We start from the raw sequence: 27,989 nt of genomic DNA, 5'->3' as shown, positions 1-27,989 counted from the left end.
AACTGTGACACACACCCTCCCCTCCCCAAGGATGTAATTGGAGCAGACAGCAGTTGGCCAGGCTGGCCTGACTGACAGACAACAACAGTCCAAACCCAGCAAACCAAAACTCACACTGAAGACTTACAGTAAGATCCACTGGAAAATAAAAAGAAGACACAAAAAGACGTTGAAGAACTTGGATTAATCGACCGAGGATCTGTTTTAAGGAGGAGAGACCATTTTGGGGGTCGTCATGAGAGGCCTGGATTTGCTCCTGCTGACTTGTTGCTTATGTAGCTTAAGCACATTGGGAGGTAAGGCACAAGCTGACACAACATGCCCATGTAATAGAGTGGTGGTCATGTTGTACTACTTACATGGATACTACACTAATGTCACATATGTAGTCTGCCACATGAGGCCACACATAAACTAGAACCCACCAGAAAATACCAGATTTACACTGAAAGCTGAAAAAAAGGAATATACTGTATACCTGGGGCATGGAGCAAGTTCTTATAGGAATATTCAAAGTAAACCACAGTGACATTTTAGCTTGAGAATGTGCGGAGATTGACCAAACCTAATCTAAAGTGACTGGTAATACAGTACAGGTATTGTCAATGTTAAAGTCATGCCCAGCCTACTGCTTCCATGCTAATGTGGCTTCAGGGTTTATGCGTCACAGCAAAGACACTGAAAAGAAAACAATCTAGACAAGGTATTTCAAGTCTGTTAAGGAAACACACCACAGACAAATTGTGGGAATAATGAACATGTATTATAACAAGACTAAGCAGTGTCACAGCAGTGCTGTATGCTGAATGCTAACATCAGGATGCCAATACGCTCACTGCAACATGCTAATGTTTACCAGGTTTACCGTCTTAGTTTTGCTAATCGCCCTTAACAGAACGTTAAGCTGGGGCTGATTAAGATTGGTCAGGGAGTCACTGATGATATTTTAATTCATTTTCTCAAGAGCCTTGAATATCTGGAGCACATTTCATGACAATCTATCTAAGAGATGCCAAGGTTCTTCACTCAAAACTAGGGTTTTGTCCCAACACAGATATCAGTCTCAGAAATAGCTTCAATACTGCCTTTTTTTGTTTTAATGTGCAAGTAGCCAGTATCCATACATGGCAAGGAGCTTGAGTAAGAAGACATCCATAACACAACATAAATGCAGCGTTATTAGAATACAGATATAACTCACTGGTATTGAAATGGTACTGCATATTGTCTGATACGCAAAGTTCACGTATTAGAAGCCTTTTTTGGGAAGGTAAAAAAGTGGTTTCTTAGGCAGAGTATACAGAATATCGATTCTTGTACAGGCACCAGTTGCTTGACCTCGATGCTGGTTGCTGAACTTTTGTCTATACCAATTTTATGAAATCCATTTTGACGAAAGATTATATTACTGTTACCCTTAGAGAGTTTTTTTTCCCGCATGCCTCGAGACAAACATTCACCACCACTATTAGCTCTTGACACTACAAGCATGCTGCATATGGTGTAAATGACAAGAAATCTATCAATACTCGACAGTATCAAGGCAATTCAGTTGGTGCCTTAAAAGTATCGAACTTCAATACCTATCCCTTGGTATCGGAACATCTCTACTCAAAACCATAAGTGTCAGCCACATTTTGGCAATAAAACAGAACTTAGTTGATCCCCAGTGTCAATAGGATTCATCCTCTGATCACCATGAATTTTTGTACAAAATGTATTCTTGTGTAGATATTTCAGCCTGGAGTAAAGTGGTGGATCGATCAATCAATGAATCGATGTGACTTTCTTGGAGCCACTATTTCAAGACTGCCTAAACATTCAGCACTCATTTGGTAGAGCGGGCTTCCTATGTGTCCTTGCTACAGTGGCCCCGGGTTCGATTCCTGGCCTGGGGCCCTTTGCTGTGTGTCATCACCCCTCTCTCATCCAATTTCCTGTCCTCTGAAGCCGTCCTATCAATAAAGCCATACAAATGCAAAACAAAGTGCCCAAACATTTTATGTAGCCTGCATACTAAAATTAAAACACCATAATTAGCTACCATACAAATATACACACCAGAGTCGCACATTGGTAAATAGTAGCAAAGCAAAGCAGGCACAGGACTGACTTTTGTCAGCTTTAGGATTTATTTAATCATTCTGTCAACTAGGCTGTGATAAGACAAAGAGCTACAAAACCAGGCAGCAAATGGTCTCTGGAATTCTTGTGTAGAACCATCGGTGTTGGTTTAAACAATTTATACACTCATCAAAACAACAGACCAATACAGGGCACCAGCGCATTCAAGGCAATGTTGTACGAAGCGAGTAGAAGAATATAGGGAACAATAAACAAAGGTAACTTGAAATAAGAAGGGAATACTGTCTCGAAGGAAAAGACCTTTGTTACTGCTGACAGCAGTCACGGTCTTAACTAAATATCATCAGAGGTGCTAAAGCCATAAACAATCACTGTCAGGCATCCATTTTCTTTAAGAGAAATCAATGGGTGTATTGTCCTCAGGCTGTTTATTTGATAACCGATGAGTGGTTCCTGGACGAATATAGTGCACTCAGAAAAGATGTAGTTCTATTGAACTTTGCTGCTGTCATTGTCAACGTGTAAATCATACTTATCATTCACTCGCTGAAATAATCATAAAGGAAAACAGCTGAAAGCACATTGAGGTGCCTTTCGAGTGAGATTAGTCATTATTCTTTGGTCGTTTTATATAAAGACCGTTAAAATCTGCCTCTGTGTTTTATTTCTGTCAGTTTTACTCATCGTGAGCATCCTTTAAATGCTCAACATTAGCCTTCAGCATGGCCTCACCTCACCTAAAAGGATTGGTCATTTAGTCTGACTTATTCACCAAGTCATTTAAAATGGGCAAGGAGAAGAAAATGCTAAATTCCAGTCTGCCATGCAGCCTCGACCATCAGCAGCCATACTTCCCCATGCCTAGCTAATGGGGTGCCTCGCCGGGTGATCGTTGTCATTTATTCCTGTCAGGTCAGATCCTGTCGGGGCCACAGCTATGCCAGACGTGATGAATGCTGCGTCACCAGGGCTGCTGATTATAAATGCTTCTAACCTTCCAGCATTGACAAGGAAATGGGTGGAAGTAAAACTGAAATTGCAATGGAATGTAAGCATTTGGGTTTTGGTAGTGCTCGTTGTGAGACACTTTTATAGCTGCTGGGTGATGATAAAGTCTGCAGGCAAGAAACAGGCAACAAGGTCTGAGGGGCATTTATCTTATGGATTTTGACACTTTTTATTTTGCTTTTATATGGTATATGTGTCACAGTAGTGTTATATGTTAATGAAATGATGTGTTTGTACAGCTGTGTGTGGTTTTATGTTGTTTTCCATGTTGTTAGCGAATAAGTTCATCCTGAATTTGCTACAACTTTTCTTTTTTTTTAAGTGTTTTTTTTCTGACCTTTATATGGCTTTATTGACTGAACAGCTAAAAATTAGGGCTGTCGAACGATTAATTTTTTTAATCGCAATTAATCGCATTTTGTCCATAGTTAACTTGTGATTAATCGCAAATTAATCGCAATATTTTTGGCAAATTTTTTTCTGTTCTAAATGCACCTTAAAGGAGAACTTCGGTCGATTTAAACATGCAGCTTCATTGCTCAAGCTACCCTTGACTTGCCAGTACCGAAGACACAAACACATTTGGTCCAACCATTACAGAGCTCCGTGAACGCAGATTTAGCATTGAACGCTAACAACATGGGGTCAGAACTTTACACTGTGTTTTAAGCGTCTTAACATGGTCCACATATCACACCAAAAGTTATGGAACATCAGCAGACACCTTACAACACAGCACTGTAGCGTGTATGACTCAAAATTAATAAAAAAGTAGTTAAAACAGTGTGTTTGTGCAAGCAGCCACGTACCTGTTTGTTGACATCCGCGTCTTCCAGTAGCTAGACCAAACTAGTCAATCCATCGAGCGTGCACTTACTTCCTCACTGGCGGAGACGGAAACGTATTCCAGCATTTTCGTGTTTATGTTCATAATGTACATGTCCATGTTACAGCCTGTCATGAGCCATGAGCCTTACAATAGCCTGTTAAGCCTGTTAAGTGCACACTCGATGGATATACTAGTTTGGTCTAGCTACCGGAAGACGCGGATGTCAACAAACAGGTAAGTAGCTGCTTGCACAAACACACTGTTTTAACTACTTTTTTATTCAGTTTGAGTCATACACGCTACAGTGCTGTGTGCTAAGGTGTCTGCTGATGTTGCATAACTTTTGGTTCGAGATGTGGAGCATGTTAAGACGCTTAAAACACAGTGTAAAGTTCTGACCCCATGCTGTTAGCGTTCAATGCTAAGTCTCCGTTCACGGAGCTCTGTAATGGCTGGACCAAATGTGTTCGCGTCTTCAGTACTGGCAAGTCAAGGGTAGCTTGAGCAATGAAGCTGCATGTTTAAATCGACCGAAGTTCTCCTTTAATGTATTTTTTTCATGTTCTTAATACTTTTAACAACATAAGAAAGGGCAAATATGCTTGCTTTATGAAAATGTTAATTCAACACTTCAAATCATGCAGGAAAATAAAAGGCTCAAAAAATATCCCCTTACCCTAAATGGGATCAAAATATGGTGATGTCTGCTTTTGGCGAGGGGGGGGCAGGTGGGCTCTCTGCATCTGCCGTGTGTTTGGCTTGCAAATAATATTTGAGACTTGACGTACTTCAATGGTAACTCATTTCATGTCGACAGTGCGTGCAGATAACTTTTGTCCTATCGACCGAACCATCTGGCAGTGTTTTGAAAGTGAATTTGCCGTTCATAAGTCCTTTCTCCATTTCCTTTCACTTTCGCTTTTCAGTCCACCGTGTTTTTCCTGAACGCCAACCCTGCTTCTTCTTCTTCTGATTCCTTTTCTTATTCTTCTGCCACCAAACCTCGCACTCTCTCTCCCTCCCAACAATCATTTTAATTACCTGTTGCTTGCTCTGTAGGATTTGCAGTCAATCTGGGGGGTGGTGCTGCTGAAGGTGGGATTAGGAGAATGTTTCACTGATTTTGTTAGTTTGAATTTGAATTCATCTCTCACTTCTTTGATTTAGCTACAACTAGTCCGGCCATCTGCTCGGCGACACATCCTCCTACAATAACTAATTCTGGGAAGCATCCACTCGCTGTGCACTATTGACTCAGCAGCTGAGCTAGTGGGTTTGTTGCTTCACAAATTTGAATGCACAGCACACCTTGCCTGCCAATCAGCTAGCTTTGCCCCCACTTGTCACAAGTGTGATGGGTTTTGCAAAGAGCATCCAGCAGAAACTTTAGTTAAAAGTGTTTGGGTTCATTTCATGAATTTTAAGCTGTGAGAGCGACAGGAAATGGACAATATAAATGGAAATTGGTTGACAATAAAGAACTTGAACTCAGCAGTAGTAGCCACATTATTTCCTGCGGAAAGTGAACATGTTGATGATGGTGAATTAAACAGACAACCAGCAATGGGTTTCTTATAATCCCAACAAAATGATCAATCAGTTTGAAACCTGAAGTCCTAACTGAAACTGTCACATAAGCCTTCTATCCATCCGTCACACAGGTGCGTCGGATGTGGAGAAGAATCTGACGAAAACGGTCTTCTCCAACTACAACGTTAAGGTTCGGCCAGCCATCAGCCCTGAGCAGAGGGTGGTGGTCCGTGTGGGCATGGTCCTCTCCTCCTTCGTTGGACTGGTGAGACCCTAACACTCACATATTTACATATATACTTGCAAAACAAGCATATAACAATGCAGGGCCAGTTATATAGGATTTTGTTGAAACAGTGGCTTGTCCAACCATGATAACATCAGCTCAGCAGCAAGTGAGAGCTGAAGTTCTTTTAATGATTCAAACTTGTAGGGCTGTTTTGAAGGCCTAAATATTGATAACAACATGAGGAAAAGTACTAACACAACCCCTGCAATAATGGTATTTAATGTTGAAGGTTCAATGTGTATGATATGGCCAGAATTTTAGTTTTAAATCATTAAAACAAATAAACTGATTGATTAAGATATTATGCTTGCCATGTCTGCTCATCCCCAGTCTCAGTCCTGGTCACAGCTGCTGTAAATCGCCTCCATTCTATAACCCCTGTTTACCAAACTGACCTCTGTCGATGTCAAACTTTAGACTTTTATTTATCCCACATCGGGGAAATTTATCTGGTGACCATACTGGTGTCCCGGCCTGTTCATTGTCACTGTGGGGCTACTGAGGCCTGTTGACTGAGCCCCGTCGACCGTGGTGACTCCTCCGTAATCCGAGGTTGCTGAGCAGGCAGACTCAGCTAGCTAGGACCACTTAGCTCCATGATTGACCTGTGTTACCTGCTAACTGGTGCTAGTTACTACAGCCAAAGACTATAGTAATCAGGAGTAGGTGTTTATGCTGCTTATAGTTTTGGTACTACCTTTGAATTCCTTTTAATTTCTCACAAATGACACCTTAAAGAGGGATCTGTGGCCAATACAGAATGTTGTAGACAAATGCATGTTTCTTTATCCATGAACCTGTTGTTCTTGGTGTTGAAGCTTGTTGAAGTTTTTTTGTAGCAATCACTTTATTGCACTGTACATGTGACGCAGAAGTATATGGTGTATAAAAAGTTAAAATGATGTAATTTAAAATCAGGCGGAAGAGCAGTCGTTAAAACCAAGAAACCACAATATGTCAAAACAGAATGCACACTGATTATTTATTCACTGAATAAATCAGCTTAAAATCACAGGTCAAAGTCCATAAAATGATAAGAGGTGAGAGCTAGTAAAAGACGTGCTGGAAGGTTAAAATGAAGCTAAAACTAAGGGGCGGTAGAAGTCCAATAAAACAGTTCAAAGTCTTATCTGCGGGCGGAAGGCGGCAGCACGCGTACAGCCGCCGGCGGGGTTATCTCTGTCACCGGGGAAGGGGCGTCAACACGTCCTCGGTTCGCTCCGTAACCTCCAGGCCAGCGCCCACCATCCCGGCGTCCGCGGTGCCACGGCGTCCGCCGTCCTCGGCATTCCCGGCGCTCACCATTCCAGGCCCCCGCCTCTTGGTGTCCTGGTGCCGTTGGTATCATGGCGCCGCCGTCCCCGGTGCCCGCCGTTCTGGTGCTGCCATTCAACTCCACACCCTCCTGTCACGCCATCTCCACGTTCGTTCTCCTCTCTCCTCCCAGCTTTCTCTGCTCGCCTTCTTAAAGTGCTGCCAATCTCTCCCAGGTGCAGTGATTGCGTTTGGGAGTGTCACAACTAGAATAAGGTTGTTTCAAAATAAAAGCACACACACTCCCAGTGTACACGACATGCAATAAAAACACACAATTAAAAATACACACTAAAAAGCAGACATATAAGTTAAAAAACACTGGGAGTTTAAAATGCACAATAAAATGACCTTACCCCTGTGACATACATGAATCTGGTTATGCTTACGCATGCTTTGTAACAGAAATTTCTACAATATGTAGCTTAGCTTGCCTTTAAAATTGTGATTTTTGAGACTCTTTATGTGCCAGTCAGGACAATAAACCTCTTGGGATGCCTGTATCCCAAATCTGTCTTCAATACTCCAACTAATCCAGAAGAACTGGGGCTCCTCAGCCTCAGGAACAGCTCTGTCTTTGATAAATACATATTTAAAAATCAAACCTGACTTCCTCAGACGGATGTCACTGTAAAGCTTTTAAGCACAGTGGTGCTGAGGACCACCTATACACCTATAGCGGCAGATGACAGGATAACAAAATGTAACATATTTAACATAAAATGTACTTCTAAAGATTTCTATGCAGGATGTCTGAGAGCCAGCTGATTCTGAATTCAGTGCTTGCTGGCCGGCTGAGTCCAATGGCACAAAGAGTTGTGCTACTGCTGGGAAATAGTGTTTTAGCAGCATGCACCGAACGGGCACACACACACACATACACGCACACACACACACACACACACACACACACATACAAGCTCACTTCTGTTTGTTAATATCCCCTTGGCTCTCTTCTCTATAGCACCCATGTGTACATACCAATGCACATACCCACTCAGCGTCACACTTACATACACATCTACAGTGAACATGTTCCTTACACCTCCACTCAAGGTCAGTCTCACTCTGGAGAGGAAGTCACATGGGACCATAATGCCAGAGTGGAACGATCTTGAAAACTGACCCACTTGGACGCTCAGAACTAGTCAGCCTGATAATAGCAGTGCTACTATTAACATCCCACCCTGTGGGACATGCTGAGGTGAATTCAAACACTTACAGGAAGTAAGTAATAGGTCATTGATGAAATAGGACTTTGTTTTTGTGTGAGGGTGAGGGGGAGATGGTTGATGGTTTAGTCAGCCTCCCACTACCCCCCCTCAACTCCCTGTTCCTGTCCCAGCTGTCTCCCTGACATTCCTCCCAGCGTTTTAAATAGCAGGCCCGGCTCAGGGAGGCTCCACCTTCCTGCTGGATAGACAATCACATACACGCAGACTCACATTCACAGACACATAGAAGCATCTTTATCCAACGCCTGCATCATGAACTCTGTCCTGGAAGTAGCTGGTGCGTGTCCATTGCTACTCAAATGACTGCCAGCTGTTTTGGAGCGAATATCAACAAGAAGAGACTGTATTTTCAGCCTGTAGCCATGACTCTGGATGTAGGCCAATTTGTGTCATAACACTGTTAACATACAAATGAGCATGACATATGAAGAACAATAACAAAATGAAACACAAAATTTTGTTGACATTCAGCTAATTTGTTATGGTTGTTTTTAGTGTAACAACACAGCACGCTTGAACAGCAAAGCAATACTGACAGTAATCTGGCTAATGTATTGTCACTGGATTAAGTTCAAACTCTTAAAAAAACATTTGAAGCCTTTCAGATATGCCAAGAAAACATTTGCCAAATGGATGGTCTTGTTTGGTGAGTATTTAAATGGCCATCCCCTATTAAGACATGTACCTCTTTGCATTCATGTCATGGGCATATAGCACGGGGCTCTCCTTTCTGTATAAACACCCTGGTTGTTTTCACATATGAGTCATAACAGCAGTCTTGCTAGGTTGGAACTAGTCACCATATCACTTTACTTCTACCCATCTCAGGAGTTACTCTCTACTGCTGTAGGTGTGTGCTTTGTGCTAATTGGGTAAGCTCGGCTCAGGGTCGAACGTAACTGAAGGAGGCTTTTGCTACCATCCTGACTTTGTTGTTTGGCTGTGTGCTTTGTGCTAACTGGGTTAGCTTGGTTCCAGTGCAACTGTAAGAGAACGAAGCTGTTGGTGCCGTCACGGCTCTGTTCTTCAGCTCAAGGGCTGTGTGCTTTGTGGCTTTACTGTAGAAGAGTCCAGTCAGGTGCAATGAGTGCAGAATGCATATAGTTAGGCAGGGTATGGGTTAGAGTAAATGGGTAGACCAACAGATAACCTGTCCAATCTTTTCATACGGGCCAAATCAGACAATTTGATGGGCCTGTAACAGCCACAGTTAATGTTTTTTGTTTCCTTTTTTTATTTGCAGCATCAAAAGGTGAAACCTGCAGTAAGAGAGAAATGTGTGTCTTGTTCTGCCTTCCAACAACATCTAAATCCTGTCATCTTAAGCACAGCATCAGCTTAACACAATAGGAAACACTTGAAAAAACAATTTTAAGTTGTTAAAATAAATACATCCCCCTTGAGAGAGTGAAGAGATTATTTAGGTATTATTATAGGTAGTGCAAGTCTGAAAAAACAACATATAACAAGCAGCACAAGCCTCCTGTGACTTTCCAAATAAACTTTAATGATGCATAAATCGCTTCAAAGCATTGTCTCGACTAGAAGTTACTACAGAATGTAGTCTCCTGCACCAGTTTATTGTAGTGAACTGCACAGAGATTACAAACATTTCCTTGGAGGGTTACATTTGCTCAATTTTGCTTACCATGTGAGGAACTGACCGTACGGCTGGCCTCATGCCTTCAGATGAAACAGCATTTCCAGCTCAGCAACATTGATTAGAGCCATGGGTTTGTTTTGGACTCATCTTCACGCTCTGTGAGAAAGCCCACTGAGCACCACGTTATTCATTTATTCAAACCTTTATTTAGGACTCGGGAAATTAATTCAAGGTGGCAGTCATTTTCAGTGATGATTCAGTGATTCAATTTAACTGACATTTATTGTGAAAGCTGTAGCATTCCTACGTTGCTCTTTCTTGGTTTCTGAAGCGGAGGTGGTGAGGTAGAAAAACACTGGAATATTGAAAATTACCACAACACTGCCCAGGAGTTGCCATTTTGCAAGATTGTTGTCCGTGTACAATCATTGAGACAAACATAAATAACATATTTGTACATTTTTCTTTCAGAATATGAAAAATGAAGAAATGAGCACAACTGTCGTCATGAATCTGGTAAGTGTGCTCACGTGTCACACACCTTGTCACCATTTTTTACTGTAAGCTTGTTTCACAAAGGTTGCAAATAAGTATGATTGCTGGCATGATATGTAGGAATTTAAACCTGAAGGTGAACCTGTCGAGTTCATCCTAAAAACGAACAGTGGGCAGCATATCGCCCGAAGTTAACCACTAAATGTTGCTGCCATTAGCTAGTTAGCTCAGTTAGCCTTGCATGTAGCGGTCCAGACTGGGGGCATCGGAGGAGTGTTGATGCTTACGCCACTACCGAGGGATGTTAAAAGGGGCAAGGCTAGCTGGTTAGCTCGCTAACACTAACTACTAGATATCTCTGCAACACAACACATAGATGCCAAACTGTTATTTTGTCACCTTCTATTGATCATTAGTGAGTTTGAATGTTTTCAGCTAATATTCTTACATAATGCACCTTTAGTGTGAATGGTCTGCCAGCACTTTGTTTGAAGGACACTAGAGCTTGCAGCTTCATTAAAACAGAAAGTTGTATTAAGGGAAACCCCTGCACACAGTCTTCATTAACACACAGTACTGAATGAACCATTTCACTTTATTTTGGCCAACTCATCCGTGACTCCAGCTCCACAGGAAATGAGTGTATTAGCATAAGACCCCCTTCTTCATGTACAGTACCAATACACTACACAAATAACCAAGCGAGAACACTTGGATTCATCATAATAATACAGAGCATATGCAAAATGAAAAATTATGCAAATGGCGTTTTGTTATGCAAGGACGAATGCACAGCGGAACTGTCCCTGTTGAATCTAATTGCAGCAGTGGAAGAAAGAAAAATTAACTGATCAAACGACAAAAAGATCCCATTTTGTAAATGCAAAGTTCCTCCCTCACTCGGTTTTTCTCGCCCTTTCAGACGTGTTTGATTCTCACATTACCACAAAATGAAAACAGCACAAACAGTCTTTGCACTTTTTTTCAACCAGGAATGGACGGATTATCGGTTGTCGTGGACGCCCAAGCAACATGACGGGATTGAGGTGCTGCGTGTCCCCGCGGCGAAGGTTTGGCTGCCTGACATCGTCCTCATTAATAAGTAAGCACGAGCACTGACATGAATTAATCAGAACCAAGAGCATGAGAGGAGAAACTATTTTGCCACTTTCCTCCAGATATTAGATTTTAAATTTTGTCTGGGATGGTTTCCCCCTTGGCCCTAGGGGTCCTACCTATCTATTATATCTGCCTATTCCTTGTGTGAACAAAATATAATATCGCAAAGATATGACAAATGGGTTATGATGAAAAATAAATTATTCTTATTATGCCAAAAAAAAAAGACTCTTCTGCTGTGACAGAGTCAAAGTCACGTTTCTCTATTTATTCAGTCGAAGTCGATATATATCCACCCTGCCCGTACAGTTAACCATGCACGGTAGCATTCATTCTTTCCTGTTATAATTAAATAAAATAGATTTGTGCCTGTTCCTTACCCCTCCCCTAAAGATCATGATAAATTATTATACGTTTAATTATTTAGTCTTTAGATTGAGAGGAAGAGATGTTGAGGATATGTCAGCATTGTTAATTTGTTTACCCTCCACAGGTCTCGGTCAGCTGGATACATTCTAGACAGTGTGTCAGTGTCCACCGGCTTGCAATCATGTATCTGATCTTACGTGATGCATCTCTGATATTTTTCAGTGCATTTCATTGCTCATTGACTCCTCTCAATGTATATTTAGCAGAGCCAGTTTTTGGAAATACTTCTGGATGGCACTCTTTATGTTTTCCTCTGGGTGAATGTAAACATCAGTAACAAGAAACGGATGATATTATGTTCATCAGATTCAAATTAAAAGACATCAGCTTCGCACTGTCCATTAACTTTTACTGCATGTGAATAGTACCAAGCATCAATGACGTGAACACAGAGTCCACCTCTCCTCATCCCGCTCTCTGTCGGCTTGGAAAACGGCCATTTGGATTTCGTTGTGGGGACAGTTCTCTGTAAAGATGTGGGCCCAACAGTCTCTGATCTCCCACTGCTTTGGCCAGTGCTTTGCAAAATAGTTCAACCAGTCACATTCAACCATTTTCAGCATGGCTCTCGTCGCCACAGTCTTCCTCTCCTCCCGGGGGCAGTCCCGTTGGTCAGGGTAGATGGTAGAGAGATGCCCTGGCCAGCGGTCGTATCAAAGCCTGCCGCTTTAAATGACAACCCGTGCTGTCTTCTCCCACGCTGATGGAAGCAAAAAGGCCCGAAAACTACAGTGATAAATAAAAAAAATCAGCAAAATTTCAAGGCGCTACTGGCTGCTGAAACCAGCTCTTCACTGTTCCATGAGATGGATGCAGATGCTTCACAGCGACCATTACCCATCACGTCCACCAGATGTAGTTGTGCCACATCATGGTTGTACCACGGCTCCATCATGTTTCTGTTACAGTTCAGAAACATCACTGGAAGCAAAGGAATACTAGTTTCGTCCGGCACGTTCAGCTCACTCTCCCTTTTCTGGCCACACTTGAGCTTATTTCCGCTGGAGGGCTTATATGGCAGCGGGTTTTTTGCTGAGTGATGGAGCCAGAACTCCACACAGCTGCGCCCAGTGGTCATGAGGCTAAACACCCAGCACAGTTACATTACACCACAGTACTTAAATAAGCGAAAACCTCTGTCACAGCATTAAATTAGAACATTTAGATACTCAAAACAGTGAGTGTAGTCTTTTTTTCCTATACCCCCAACACCCATACACACTCCCATTAGCACCGTTGTAAATATCCCGTGTTCCATTCATCAAAACTTTATAGGCAATTAAGCAGCATGGCTTCCTCAGATGATGGCACCGCTTTGCTACTTCAGCCCAGGAGGCGCTCGCACGGAACCACACACATACACACAAATACGCGCGTACACACAAATGTAAAGGTGTGTGCATTCTTGCTCATGTGTGTATGATCAATGTTTGTCACTTCAGCAGCAGCAGCACCTTCACAGGGACGAGGGCTGCGGAGGGCCCCCGCTTTAAGGACACCGGTGTAGCAAATTAGCAGAGCCATAAAAACCAAGCGCACCACCCTGACAGACGGCTAAATCTGTGTTTAATTGACTTGATGTCTTTGTTGTGTACGTTGTTACGAGCTTAACGGCCAAAACAGCGCTGTATACGTCCAACATTAGTGCTGCACTTAGAGGAGTCCTGTGAAATGTGTCGAGTTCCTCCATTTCATCCATGCCAATTAAAATGTTTTACTGGGGTCTTGTAGTGCGGGACTACAGCCAAATGTTGATGTGCTCTGTAGCTGCGGTGAGAGAATGGAGGGAGTAGTGTGACTGCAATAATCACACATACGAGATATAGCTCCTAAGATGTTACTCACCCTGACCAAAGCATTACCTTGTCTCTCTTTGTTGGTAAATGTATGCTTTACTGCAAAGAGCAAAGAGGCAGGAAGGTTGAGTAAGAGGAAGAGGAAGAGGAAGATATGTGCACCTGCATCAGCATCATTATGAAAACGTACTTAAATGTTAAATAAGTAATTCATATTGTCTCTGATTCTCTGTTTGCAGTAATGACGGGATATTTGATGTGGCCCTGCATGTCCACGTTCAGGTTTATTATAATGGCAGGGTAACCTGGACTCCCCCTGCGCTCTACTGCAGCTCTTGTGGAGTACAGGTGAACATTAACACGTACACACACACAAACTTGAAATACCGTCAAGCATTAAACTCTTCTAAGTTTGCTCCCCTCTTCCTCCTCCCTGACCCTTGTAACCTCCCTGTTGTTTCACCGTCTAGGTAACATATTTCCCGTTTGACTGGCAGAACTGCACCATGCAGTTCCGCTCCTACACGTATGACGCGACGGAGATCGACATACAGTACGCTCTGGACTCGAGAGGCAAAGAGATAAGGGAGATCCAACTGGACGAAGGCTTCAGTGGTGAGAATGTGGTGGGATGGATGGAGCAGTGTGGTGGCTTCTGGGTAGGAAGGAAAGAGTTTTTTATGACACAGAACACCAAATTTTAAATGAATGTAAAATGAAAATATTATATTGTATGATATTAGTAACATTTCCACAGTGAATTGCATTCTAGTAGTAGTTGGGGGGGATATATTAATTTGCATGAAACAGTGAATTACTTCTCAACTCCTTTTAATTTGCTCTCAGGAGGCACTTTTTCCTTAATTTTGCTGAATGCCGAACCATAGTCGCAGCAGTGTTTTTCCTCGTTGGCACTTTTGTTTGGACCTGTTTGTCTTATGCAGATTTGTTGTTTCTGCTGCAAAAGCACACGTTTTGCTGATGTAAAATTCTTAAAACGTTTTCTCCAGAGAGCGGCGAGTGGCACATCAGACACAAGCCGAGCAGGAAGAACATGAACGATGATAATTACGAGGACATGACCTTCTACCTGATCATCGAGAGGAAGCCCCTGTACTACGTGTTGAACATCATCCTCCCCTGCATCCTCATCACCATCATCGCCATCTTCAACTTCTACCTGCCTCCCGATGCAGGTAAACCAATAACACAGGATAATGTTTACCATGATGTGAAGAAGTCTCCATCATGATGTGGCATCGCTTTGGATTGTACTGACTCGTCATTGCTCTCTAAAACTGTTAATGCCAATTCCTAATTGTGTGTGTGGTCTGGTTGAATTGGGCAATCAAACATTGGTCTAATTACTGGCACAAGGGGATTCAATTTCAGATAACATAGTTTTTGCTGTAGAGAGCTGCTGAATCAATAACCTTGAACATTTTTTAAAAAGTAGAAATCTGCCCCCAACTACTCGGAGTAATCCACTAAAGCGCATTCACAAGCCTCACTTGATTATTTAGTAGACTTGTTTGCACGGATCGGGTAATCAGTCTGAAGCTGATCACCACTGCACTTCAGCAGGTATACTTACTCAATGAATACAAATCCGAGGTTACTTTAAAGGATGATCCACATGGGTATGGAAGCCCAGAGAAACATTTCACGTGAACCATTTTGTAAAGCCAGGATAGTCTATATTATTTTTTATTTTACATTTGGGTAGGCTTTGGCATGGGGGGTTGGAACTGTGATGGGGTAGTTTCTGTGTGGACTGTAGGTTGATTTTGGTATCGCACACTGTCTTTGAGTGATCCTGACATAAATGAATGAATTAGTGAGGACACAGACACAAAACCAGCAGCAGCAGGAGCCACACCGAATGAAGGAAAGGGTCCTGCTGGGGAAACCATCAATTTAGGCTAAGAATAAAAAGAGTTACTGAAATTCTACTCAGCCCAGAAGGAGTCAAAATGACTCATTAAACCGAGTCGTGTGCATGCATTAAGCTTTCCTCCTGTGTATTTCTTCCATATGTTTCACCCTCTGCTTGTGGGCCCTCTCAAGGTCTATGCCTCCCGCTCAATCTGCAGACATGCATGCAAGCACATAAAGAACGACCCTCCCCTCCGACACGGAGACGAAGTCAAGGACATTAAAGTAGTAATCCATAACAAACATTTTCTGTCACAACACTGCCCCGTACTTCCACGAGATGGCCTGTCAACCAGGACTCTGACATGTTGACCTTTGTGGTGATGCAGTGCGATGAAGTGAGCAAGGAAAGAACACCACTGTGGGAGCACGCACCGCCCCGATGCACATCAGTTTCTTATTACCCAACGACTCTAACCAATCTGAGGTAAACACAGTTCGTAAGTGACCACTGAATACTCCGGGGAGGCCCCGCTCTATTGGCCAATCAGCTTCACTTTGAGTGGGAGATGAATTTTCCATTAGAGTCATTACTGGCGAATTACATGGACCAGCTGCTGCCAGAATAGAAGATCTCGCTCAGTTGAAGGAGGAACAAACCTTGTCCTTGTAAAGCTTGATCAGTCGTAACCAGGTGTAATTGTTACTTTTGTCGAGAGTCAAGAATAAATATTGGAGACCAACCGCCGTGAAAATGAACTTGAAGTGAGATCTTAAGTACGCTGTGTAACATTTTCTTCCCCTGCCAGGAGAGAAGATGGGTCTGTCCATCAACGTGCTGCTCACCCTCACTGTCTTCCTGCTGCTGCTGGCCGATAAGATCCCAGAGACGTCGCTGGGCGTCCCCATCATCGTCAACTACATCATGTTCACCATGATCCTGGTCACATTTTCTGTCATCCTCAGCGTGGTCGTCCTCAACCTGCACCACCGCTCGCCCAGCACCCACCAGATGCCCATGTGGGTCCGCAAGGTGAGGTCCCGACCTCCATTGGTGGAAGTCTTAGAATGAATGAATGAAGTTGTTTGACTCGATTGATATTGTTGCAATAACGCGAAAACTGGCAAAAATATTGTAGTTTTCTCCGTAGACAGCTCATTCCACTGTGTACTCAGTATTTCAGAGCAGTCAGAAAGAAAGCTTCTTTCTATGGCTAGAGGATGAGGGGGGATGAGGGCAATTTGTATCACAGCGATGAGGGCAGTCTCTTCAACGTCAAGGCTTTCATTTTCTCAGCCGTCTGCATCAAATAGAGGCACGGGGAGTGATGTCAAAGTGATGTCACTAGGAACCCAGCAATTCTCAGCATGTTCGCTGAGAGGGATGGAGGGGATTGGGAAGCAGCATGGAAGTATTTGCCTACCTACGTGTGTCCTCCTCCTTCACCAATTTACACATTAATGTGTGTTTACAGGTCTCGTGGACTACTGCGCCACAGTAGTATTAAGTCTTTTGTGGCTCCAAAGGAAATTGCATGTAATATGATAAATTGCTTCTAGTGATGTCACTCAGTTGCTAAGTTGCATTGTGGGTAATGTAGGCGCAAGGATGAAGAATGTGTGGAATAAGAAAAGGCAATATTTCTGCTTCTGCTGTAATCTACTTTGATTATTTGTGTTTAAAATTGTCTACAATGAGTCCCAACAGTGTTATGGGAGTGCAATGCTGAACCAGACTGCTTTTCAAAACTGTTGCCTACATTACCCACAATGCAACTTACCCACTGAGTGACATCACTGGAGGCAACTCATCAGATTTCATGCAGCTTCCTCTGGAACCATAAAAGGCTTTACACTACTCTTTCTCAAATATGCTGTAGTACTCCTCCAAGACCTATTAACACACTTTAATGTGTGAAATTGGTGGAGTTACCCTTTAATGCAGATTGCAAATAGACATATGAAATCATATTACGTGTATAAGTATAATAACGATATATTTAATCAAATACAATGCCAAGCGTGGTCAGTATCTCATTAGGGAAAATTCAATATCACGAATGCAATTAAGGTAATCCACCTAATTATGATAACTAATTAATGAATCAGATACACCATCAGATTGGGGATATCTGTTAATGAGCACAACCTTGGAACAATGTGAACATATTAATAATGATTGTGTGAATTTGCTAAATAAATGTAAAAAAAAATATGTTATGTGGGCAAGCAGCCCCTCCATCAACGTATTAATTTTGGGTAATGGAGGCTGTAGTATTTTATGTTGAGACAGACCACTGGATAAAGCCGACACAGTCCTCCTGAAAGTCATGTTATACCATTAACCTCCATCAGTGGCTGCTGCCCTCTCCATACATTATGTGCAGCTAATTACAGGCCTGAGCAGCGGCTCTATGCTGTGCTCCAACTTCTGCCACGCTTTCAGGGAACATTTACCTCAGACCGGCTCATACACAGGTGATGTGATTGATTTGGTTAACTGGAATAAGATGCTCGGTGCTGGATTGATGAGAGGGAAGGACAGTACAGCATCAGTTCTCGTTAGAAGGGCGAGTTAATTCAAACTCTGTTTTTTTCACATTTATAATTTGAATGAGGTGATGATAAACACTCAGGAATATTTATCTTTTCCATAACTGAACAAGCAAGCTGTTCTCAGAGGAAAATACGTAAGAATCTGTGTTGTCCTTAAAGGTCTGTTTGTTTATTCTCTTTATTCGGTCATGGAAACGAAGAGAGTTTATTTAGTTTGTTTAGACATAAAAACAAAAAAAACAAAAATATCTGTCAATATTTCTTCCCAAAAACTACGCAGTGCCCCTTTATCTTCTACTTTTTGACCATAAGTGTCATGAATACGATTTGGGTACTAAACATGAGTAATGAGAAATGTATGGATGGATGTAATGGATACTAAGAAACGTATTTCTCTCAAACTGCTTGTTGTATAGTATACTATATTCTTCCTTAAAGCAGTACTAATCAATTATTTGATACTAAGAATGAATCAAATAACAGCATGCAAGGGTTCGATTGAGTGGCACATTCACAGAGAACTCTCACCCAAGTATTTCTGCATTTTCTTCAGCTTGTTTGTGTTTTTGTCAATTTTGGTTCAGTCTGAAAAATGTCAAAGTTAGTTTACAGCGGGCAGTTGTTTTCGGTAAAGAAAAAGGGGAAAAAAGAGCTCTGTATATAACAGCACCAGACGGCAAACAAACAGAGTCAGCAACTTCCAATAGAACATAGCGAAGCATTTAGCAGCTAAAAGAGCCAGTTATATACTAGTCTAGTCTCAAACAAGGTTAAAACTATGGGAATATTGAACTTACATCAAGCAGTAGGCTAAAAATAATAGAAAGCTAATGCTAATGTGCAAATAGGCAATATGAACTTCATAATGTGTGTATATGCATGTATGTAAGGGTATTCTTCTGCTGCCCACAAGTGGCTAAAACTAATGATTAATGCAGTTTCACATCTATGTGAATTAATTAAGAGACTGTTAGTGATTTTATATTCATATATAAAATATATAATGTTTATGACACAAGTAAAGTGTGTGTGAAGCTGAAGTGTAGCCTGCACTTTTTAAAAGTGCAATAAAGCAATGAAGCAAGTGGGACATAACACGGACACTGTAATGCATATTGTTCCCATTACAGCAGTTTATGGTCATCTCTGATGATTTACCAAATGGTCTCATTCTAAGTCAATATAAATCGTCACTGACAAACTGGCATCCATCTATACCCACTAATACAAAAATTATATTCTGAAAAACTAGGGAAATATTGACTTTTGCTCTCCAAGCGTTCTTTCATTACTGTTATTGTGCTCTTATGGCACCACTTCCAAGCTGGGCATTTAGCCCCGCCATTTCTCAAATGAATCTTCACATCAGCACAATTTTTTTTATGTAAGTGGGGAAAACATCTTTCAAGTCCCTCTGCAGTTAAAAATGTGTGTTTTCTTCTTGTTCCTACAGTTAAATGTCACTGTGTTGAATGATGTACGTGCAGTGTTTGAAACTAGAAGGCTGTTTTCACATTCGTTGCTGAAAGTGCTCACCGGGAATTGGATTTTAAGAGGCGGGCGTAAAGCATCAGAAATAGTTGAGAAGCCAATCCTGGTTTAATATTCAGGTGATGTGGGAACTTGAAGCCTCCAGTGCACACACACTGAGAATGGACTTTTACAGTATAAAGAAGGAGACATCTCCTGTGAAGTAGTTAAAGCAGAGGAGGAGTAGATGTTTGAGTTTAAGGACTAGGAAAAAAAACACGATATTAGTCAGAGAATATTGTTTTATATACATCTTAACATTAATGTCTGGAGGGGATCTTTACATTTAGAGAAACATTTGAATCTAAATTGCTGCTTCTTAGAACATGGAGGTAGAGTGGCCCATCTAGGATGGAAGGTTGCTGTTTCGAATCTCTCGACCCAGCTGCATCTTGAAGTGTCCTTGAGCAAGATACTGAACCCCAAATTGCTACTGATGAGCAGCTGGCACCTTGCATGGCAACCTCTGCCATCAGTATGTACGAATGTGTGTGTGAGTGGGTGAATCTGACAAGTGTTGTGCAAGTCCATTAACCATTTACCATGGGGAGAATCCCACCTGCATGCTTTCACCTTCATCATTCACCAGGACCACAAAGTCAGATCATGTCTCAGAAGGAAAAAATGGCCTCTCAAAATCGTATAATTTCATTGTCTGCCTTCAATGACCAACAAATTGTCGACTGTGCCAACAACAATGACACACTACATCAGCACCACGTGTCAGCGGCCGCTCTGTTCGGCTGCTCTTTGCCAGGATCGCGTCGCCGTGTGTGTGACTCACTGGTCTGTACCGGACAGGACAGTCTTCGGGAAATATGACAGGTGCTGTTGTGTACTGGGAAGATATAAAGGTCAGAGGGGATCATGTGAGAACATGGGTGTATTTGATTCTGAGAGAGGGGGAAGTCATCCTTCTTTCTTTGAAACTATGATACAAGTAGAGCTGCCCCACTCTAGTTACGCACTGCATTGTTGCTGCAAGATTGTGTGATCTTGCCAGTGGGCCAGTATTGACATCCACCTGTCAGTACAGGCAAGCCAAGAGTCCTCTCAAAAGAAGGATATCCAAGCGCTTCAAAGTGCAGATAAAAGAGCCATTTACTGAGGCAAACTGCCTTTTATTATATTGATCAGGACTAACATTTGGCCCAATGATTTGCTGTTTTATCTTCAAGTCAGATTCCTCTGGTGCTCTTTTTGAACAGCAGTTCCAAGTCTGACAGCCAAGGATTACCAACCGATGGTTATATAAAAAAGGTAGAAAAAGAAGATGCGCTCGATTTTGCCCACACTTATTTCAATGTAATCACACACTCTAGGAGGGTTCCCACTCCAGGTGTAGTCCAGTGGAGTTTATGTTATTTGCTCAAGGACACCTTGAGAATAGACGTTGAGGAATTGGAAAGCATTACCCATTCGGTTTCCCCACCCACATCATTCAGCAACAACTGTTCTCAAAGGTTATCTCACCGCTGAATTCATTTTCATTTGACTCATTTCTCAGCCTTAATAGGCAAACGCACGTGTATTTCAGCAGATCCATAAATCATGAAACAGAAACCCAAACAAATTGATTTTTATTACCAGAGAAGATGATAGAGGTGTGAAGGGGAGCCCACAAGCTACTGACTCAAAGAGGAAAGCACATTTCAATAACCGTTTGCCCGATGTGCTTTGAGTCAAAGAAATGTACATGAATGTGGTGTTTAACGTGTGTCATTTCTAGAAAAAGAAACTGTGGTTCATCTCTAGGTTTCGTTTCTCTTTTCCTCCCAGATCTTCATCCACACGCTGCCTCCTTACCTGTGCATGCTGCGGCCAAAAGTAGAGACTCCCCTATCCCTGCAGACGATGCCCCGGCGGGAGAAGAAGATAGTGTGCATTAGCAAAGTGGCTGACGAATACTTCATCCGCAAGCCTGACTCCTCCATCTTGTTCCCCAAGCCCAACAGGTGAGACCAAATAATGTCAGTCCAGGGCCATATTACAGGTGAATGTATTCGTTCCTGTGCTTGTGATACGCACTTTAGTCTTGAATGGGCGTATGTGAATACCTGTGTGCACATGTTGTGGTAGCCAAAAGGCATGTTCTGTGCCTGCAAAGCCAAAGGAAAGACATGATTGCCAAATGAACTACTCTGTCATTGAGGGAGAAGGATGTGTAGATCGGTTAACCTATGTTACAAAAATGTGATCGTTAAAAAAAATTGATTTTTGTGCAGAACTAAATTACATTACATAGATATTCTATTAGTTTCAGCTAATGCTAGCTATGATGGTATTTAAGTACATTATTAAATATATAGCTTATATATTAATAGCTTGTATATATTTGTGTTACTATGACCTGGTATATTATGACATGTAATATATGTATATACTTTTCTTTTTTTTTTTCCAACCATGCCTTATTGCATGACCTCAGCCTATGCATGAGCACAACACATACATTTTTTGTTTAACATCCACTTGTAATATATATCCTTAATATGTGTAAGGAATAACTGTGTGCAGTAGAATGCATTCTAAAACGTGTTCTGTAGCCCTTTTAATCAAATTCAGTATTTTATATATCTCCCCCTGTGTTTAGTATTCATGGAGTTTCAGTCGCAGGTTATCTTGAAAATCAGCTGGCCAGCCTTTTTCTGTTTCCTCACAGCTTGCAGTCGTCCTACCAAATAAATCCAACTCTCATTCTATATAAATAAACTTTATACCAGGACACAGTGAACAGTACACAGAAGGTTCACACACACCTTATCCTCTGATAACTGTATCTCAACTGAGCCGATGCGTTGCACTCAGGCGTTTCGTTGCCTTGCTCCGCGGCTGCACATTGCCGACTTCACTCGAAACACGCTCAGACATCTACCTAAAGGTCAATGTCACATATTGCATATCCTGTGTGTTAATGTCAAAGTGTCATTTTTACGTGCATGCAGTAAAGTCTGCACCTCATGTCAAAATCCAGTTATGGCCATTTTTGGACACGTTGCAGCTAAAAAACGATCAGTGAAGTAGTTGTCTAAAGGTGGACTTTGCAGGATTTGTCAGTTTCTTTTTGTAGACACGCAATTTAAAGGTGCTGTTCTGGGGAAATAAATAATTTAGTCTTTGTATGTGTATCTATTTAGGAACATTCTGCATAGTATACTTCATAAGTGAAAGTTACCCCTTCATCTTCTGACCTTTGGTTTAGACTGTGGGAGGTGCTACATCGGTACGTTTAGATAGAACCTGGCATTACTTTAAATTGCAGGGGTGACATGTTTTACAGAGTGTTGCCTCTGAAGCCGTTGAGTAAGGAGCTGGATAATGGCCAAATGTCGGCACCACAAAAGTCTAACCTTAGTCTCTATACTGTGTGCACAGGAAGTGGGTGACATTGCTCAGTTAAATTTGGTAAAACAAGGAGCTGTACATAGAGCTACTTTTTTTTGACATCCTCTAACTACACAGCCCTCCCTGCCGCTCTGCTCAAATCAAAAAGTCTTCCTCGTGGTCCGTGGCTGTCGCTGCCCCTCCATCCCTCACCTCCTGTGAGAGCTGAAATATGTCCAGAGGGAGAGAGTGGAGACGACGGAGAATCATTGCTAAAATAATAATGACCCGCGCAAATCGACTTTGACACATTAGAGCGGGACGCCGCGTTTTAGGTGAAAGAACGGGTGACGGGAGGAGTGAGTAGGGGGGAGGGGCTCTATTAGGACAATTTGATGAGACAGCAGTATCTCTCTGGAGCCCACACACACACACGCACACACACCTTCTTAATTGGGTTTAGTGCATGTCTTGGCACCAGACGCAGCCAGTTTGAGTTGAATTAGTCTCCTGAACAGTCATTTACTTCTCGCTGATGAAGTGCTACTTTGGGCCATGCAGGAAGGAAAAAGTGAGGAGGGGTTAAGAGGCCAAATTGTGTCTCTCTTTACCTCCTTCTTTTTATCGCTCTCTCTCTCTTTCTCTCTCTCTCTCTATATATATATAAATATATATATGTGTAAATGTGTCTGACGAGGCTCCACCTCTCTGAGGTCACAGCCTCCTCACCTGCCACACTCACAGGAGAAGCACGATGGCAGCGCTGCATTGTAAACCCCCAAACTGCTGCACTGAATACCAAGCAGCCCGACAATCTGCCCTGGCTGTCCACGTTACACTCCATTTTTACAGTGTTTTTTTTTCGGTTAAAAAAAAAAACAAAAAAAAAAACACAGTGCCACACTGCCCTCTGGTGGCGAGCTGTCTGACCTGCAACTTTCTTTGAGCCTGCAAAATGGAAGTGAAAGAAGTGTTTCATATTTGAGGTGTTTCATAAGAAAACAGATTTTAACAAAAAAAAAAAGATTAAATAAAAAAGGCAAAGTGCAGCTGGTGTGTGAGAAGAATAATAGTAAATTGTCAGAGCGAAATGTTGATTCAGACAAGGTGACCTTTAAGTAGATGAGTTTTAGCAACTTTATACAGCTCAACATTATAGAGAAAACACATTATCACAAGCATTTTATGAAAGTGCACACATTTTAGTGCAAGAGTGACCTGTGTTTTTCTGTATTTCTACTCTTTTTGTATGGAACATGACCAGAAGCTTTAATTGTCAAGTCTAAAGACCAACTTTTTGCTTTAACTTTGACCTGCTGCACTTGCCACAGTGACTACACTGTGACCAAAAAGTGCAAAAGTGACCACAGCCCGTTTTCTTGTCTAACTGCTTGAGTTTGATTCCCCAATGCACAATTTTTTTTAAATATTTGAGAGTCCCATTAAAGAAAAAGCAGGGAAACGTGTGGAGAGAAAACATGTTGGACTCTGAGAACCGTTTATGCGAGTGCAGTGTTATCATGACCAACAGAAATAATGGCCAAAACTACAAAAATAGGTAATAAGTCCGATGCAATGTCATTCCTCAAGCCAGTGTTTTATCCGTGACGTCCTGCTGGGAGAGTCGTGCTGTATCACTACTTAAAGTTATATCAGTATTAGAGCTCTGTGTCTGACGCGGTCCTCGAAGCAGCTAATGGAAATCCAAGTGTCCCCGCTCAAGGACACCCTGTGCAATAAATGCAGCCCGGGAGATCCGAGCAGAAAAGGTTAATGAGTGCTTTGGGTTTTTTCAGTAGATGTGTTTCCTTTTTTCAAAGGAAGACTTTTTAAAAGAGAAATAACACATTCGTCCTGCCACAAACTTTAAAGTTGGATTCACATGCCTTCAAATGCTTCTTTCTTCAGTTCTTCAGGTATGCCTGCTAGTCGTGCCAGCAAACGGTGTCAGCTAAACGTTTAACCCAGTTTAGCTAGATATTTATTCATTTTTGCCATCACTGAGTAATTTTCCTCACATCAGCAAGTACCATTACAACGGTCAGTGTTCAACATAAACCTACAGATTCATTTTAAAGCGCAGCGGTTTTGCCCAGTGATCAAGAACAGGGGGTAGTACTTTCATTGGTAAATCAGGATGCTGGAAAAAAGTGTTTTTTATGATGATTAAACCCCACCAAGGGGGTTATATTTTAACCCGTGGTCGTTTGTCAGTTGGTTGGTTGGTTGGTTGGTTGGTCTGTTGGTTGGTCTGTTGGTGGGTTGGTCTGTCAGCAGGATTGCACAAAGACTGCTAAATTAATTTCCACAAAACATGGATGGAGGATGGGTCTCAGCCCAGAACAGACCCCATTAACTTTTTGATGGGATTTGAATAATGGGACAGATGTAGTGATTCACTTCCTTTCACACTGTGAGATTTTCTTTCGCCATTTTTCACTATTTTCGAATAGAATAATGCATGGATTTTGATTTAGGTAGGGACTGCTGGGCCTTGGTGGAGGTACAGTATGCCCTCTACTAAGTGCCATTCTAGAAGCCATTGTATTATTATGTTTTTCCTATTGTAGTCGTTATTGTAGTCGAGTAGTGTGTCTAGATGGATGCCTTGTCTCCCATTGCAAACCATATCTACCTAATGGCACAAATAAAGACCCTAAAACTGAACCCCAATGTGCCACCTGAAAATAATAGATTTCTTCAAGAAGTGTTAGATGGTCTTTTACCTTTCATTCGCACGCCTGTTAGGCCTAAATGTATGCAGAGTAGCAGTGTATTAAATATTCTTAAAACCAAGTTTCATCCATCCTTTCACTATGAGTGTGATTTAACGGTGCCTGGAAAGTCCTTCCTCGCGGTAAATTGCCTGAAATCATTCAAAACTTTAGATCGTTGACTTCAAATCTGTATCACGATTTAGATAAAAAGGATGAAAACTTTTACCTACTGTTAGACATGTCCTGTGAAAAGCAACAAGCAAACATCGCCCTTCTCCCAGACTCCCCCAGCAACTGCTGGCACACCACAGCAGCTGGCAGTTGGTAAGTGAGGGTGACAGGTAAACACAGAAACACACACACACACACACACACACACAGACTTTCTCAGCCGGAGTCGGTAGATGCAGAGCGGTGACTCCCACACTGGCAGAGCGAGCCCGGGGAGCTCCTCTGACCTTTCTCTGTATTCCTCTCTGAATGACAGCAGAGTGCAAAAGAGACGTGCAGCCTGCCTCATAAACGCTGTATTATTTTACAGCTTTTAATTAGCCCGGGTCGACATCTGCTCGCACGTCGCTACATTCTGCACGCTTGTGTGCGCGCATTCATTCGGCCGACGTGCACTCACTCTTCATATGGTGTATAAAACATTGTGCATTATTGATATTTTTCTTGTCTTGACATTAATGTGTGCACGTTTGTGTGTGTCTTTGCACAGATACCAGCCGGAGGGCATGTGTACGGATCTGAGAAAGTTTATTGACGGCCCCAGCAGCTATCTCTCACTACCTGAAGAGCTTAAGACGGCCATAGAGGCCATCACGTACATCGCTGAGGCTCTGCAGGCTGAGAAGGACTACGAAGCAGTAAGTTCACCCGTCTGACTTAGTCGTAGTTCTCTTCCATCTTTTCCTTTTCAACCATTTTTGTTCCTTACCGTACGTTTGGTTTCAGATGTGTGCCCTTTTTGCTTCTTATCACTTGATTGTTTTTTCTCATCCATCCTCGCACAGCTGAGGGAGGACTGGCAGTACGTAGCCATGGTGGTGGACCGCATGTTCCTCTGGATCTTCGTCGTCTTCACCACTGTGGGCACCTTGGCCATCTTTGCCGATGCCAGCACGAACGACACACCCACCGACCCCTTCAAACCCACCTGAAACAACACTCGATTCCTCAAATGTGGTTAACAAACACTTAATGTTAAAGATATGTAATGGAGGCTGCATATTTTACACTATTAACAATGAACTTTAGTGTATAAGATGACAGTAATGAACAGTATACTTCATTGTGAATTATATAATGATCAAGTTTTCATATTGGGCAACATGTACGCCAATACCGATACATCCGTGATAGGCAAAAAATGGCCGACAATATCAGTCAACCAATACATATCAGTCCGGCTCTACTAAGAATCACTCTGTCACACTGCCAAATGGTTCTCTGGGTGTAGTTCAACATCAGCCCCTTGTGCCAAGAATTGAGAAACAAGAGCCTCAAACGCTCCAGAACTTCTCGGCCTTTGTATTGTTACATGTATCTTAAGCAGATGTCTTCCCACTTCTCTTGATATAGATAGACCACGTGAGCTGGGCATTGATTATTGCATGAATCGAGCCAGTGTTAGCGTACTGATGTGTATAAATGTACAGCTCTAAGCTATTGGTGTGTGTGTTTTTGTGTGCGTGTGTGTGTGTATTAGCTGCTAAAGGACTATTAGCCTGAAGAGTGTGGATCCAACGTTGGATTTTCATATGTGCTGTTCACACATAAACACCAAGACAAACCAGATGCTATAATGAGCAAGTTGCCTTTCATTTCTCTGTGTCCAAATGTGTCGGAGCGTGGCACATGCTTTGTGGATATTTCCGCAACCATGGTAATCCTCTTTGTATTTTCGGCGCTGGTTTCGCATCGAGGATACTCTTACGCCGGAGTGCGGAGCAGCGTGCCACGGCGCAATTCACCAGCTGCACCGATGACCTGAGGAATTCTCATTACATAGGAGACCAGTGCCTCTTAACGTGCCACTTTCTCGCAGATAAACACGCACAAACACACGCCACGCGTCCTCTTTGTTCTCTTCCACGATACACAGCGCACACCTGCCCTTTTAATCTTTTGCTTTCATTCTGTTTTTTGTTTTTTAAATAAAGATCTGAGGGGGGGAATCAAAGGCCCCATCTGTTGTCAGAATGCTGCCGCGAGAGTCGCGACCCTCGCTCTGTCACCTGCCCGCTCCACTA

General features: G+C 42.3%; 1 protein-coding gene across 2 annotated transcripts; it reads left to right on the top strand.

Annotated features, from left to right (window-relative positions):
* Positions 1-31: 31 nt before the first annotated feature.
* On the top strand, positions 32-27,534 carry chrnb1 (cholinergic receptor, nicotinic, beta 1 (muscle)). 2 transcript variants are annotated; one of them, XM_030431454.1, is made up of 11 exons: positions 34-296; positions 5,584-5,717; positions 10,365-10,409; positions 11,381-11,490; positions 13,972-14,080; positions 14,203-14,347; positions 14,743-14,928; positions 16,417-16,640; positions 21,473-21,648; positions 26,456-26,603; positions 26,751-27,534. In XM_030431454.1, the coding sequence occupies exons 1-11, from the start codon at positions 236-238 to the stop codon at positions 26,895-26,897; spliced, it is 1,485 nt and encodes a 494-aa protein (XP_030287314.1). In that variant the 5' UTR covers positions 34-235; the 3' UTR covers positions 26,898-27,534. The 2 variants fall into 2 exon arrangements, with proteins under 2 accessions (XP_030287315.1, XP_030287314.1); XM_030431455.1 differs by lacking the exon at positions 5,584-5,717 and having other exon boundaries at positions 32-296.
* Positions 27,535-27,989: the final 455 nt, after the last annotated feature.

The sequence above is a fragment of the Sparus aurata genome, chromosome 10, assembly GCF_900880675.1.
Source record: "Sparus aurata chromosome 10, fSpaAur1.1, whole genome shotgun sequence".
Lineage (NCBI taxonomy): Eukaryota > Metazoa > Chordata > Actinopteri > Spariformes > Sparidae > Sparus > Sparus aurata.
This window is presented reverse-complemented; position numbering and strand designations above follow the sequence as displayed.

Excerpts from the sequence above, each read along its gene's own strand:
- chrnb1 (XM_030431454.1), top strand. The coding sequence starts at position 236 with ATGAGAGGCCTGGATTTGCTCCTGCTGACTTGTTGCTTATGTAGCTTA. Across the intron at positions 14,348-14,742 it reads ACTGGACGAAGGCTTCAGTG|AGAGCGGCGAGTGGCACATC; the intron begins GTGAGAATGTGG and ends CGTTTTCTCCAG. Across the intron at positions 16,641-21,472 it reads TGCCCATGTGGGTCCGCAAG|ATCTTCATCCACACGCTGCC; the intron begins GTGAGGTCCCGA and ends TTTTCCTCCCAG.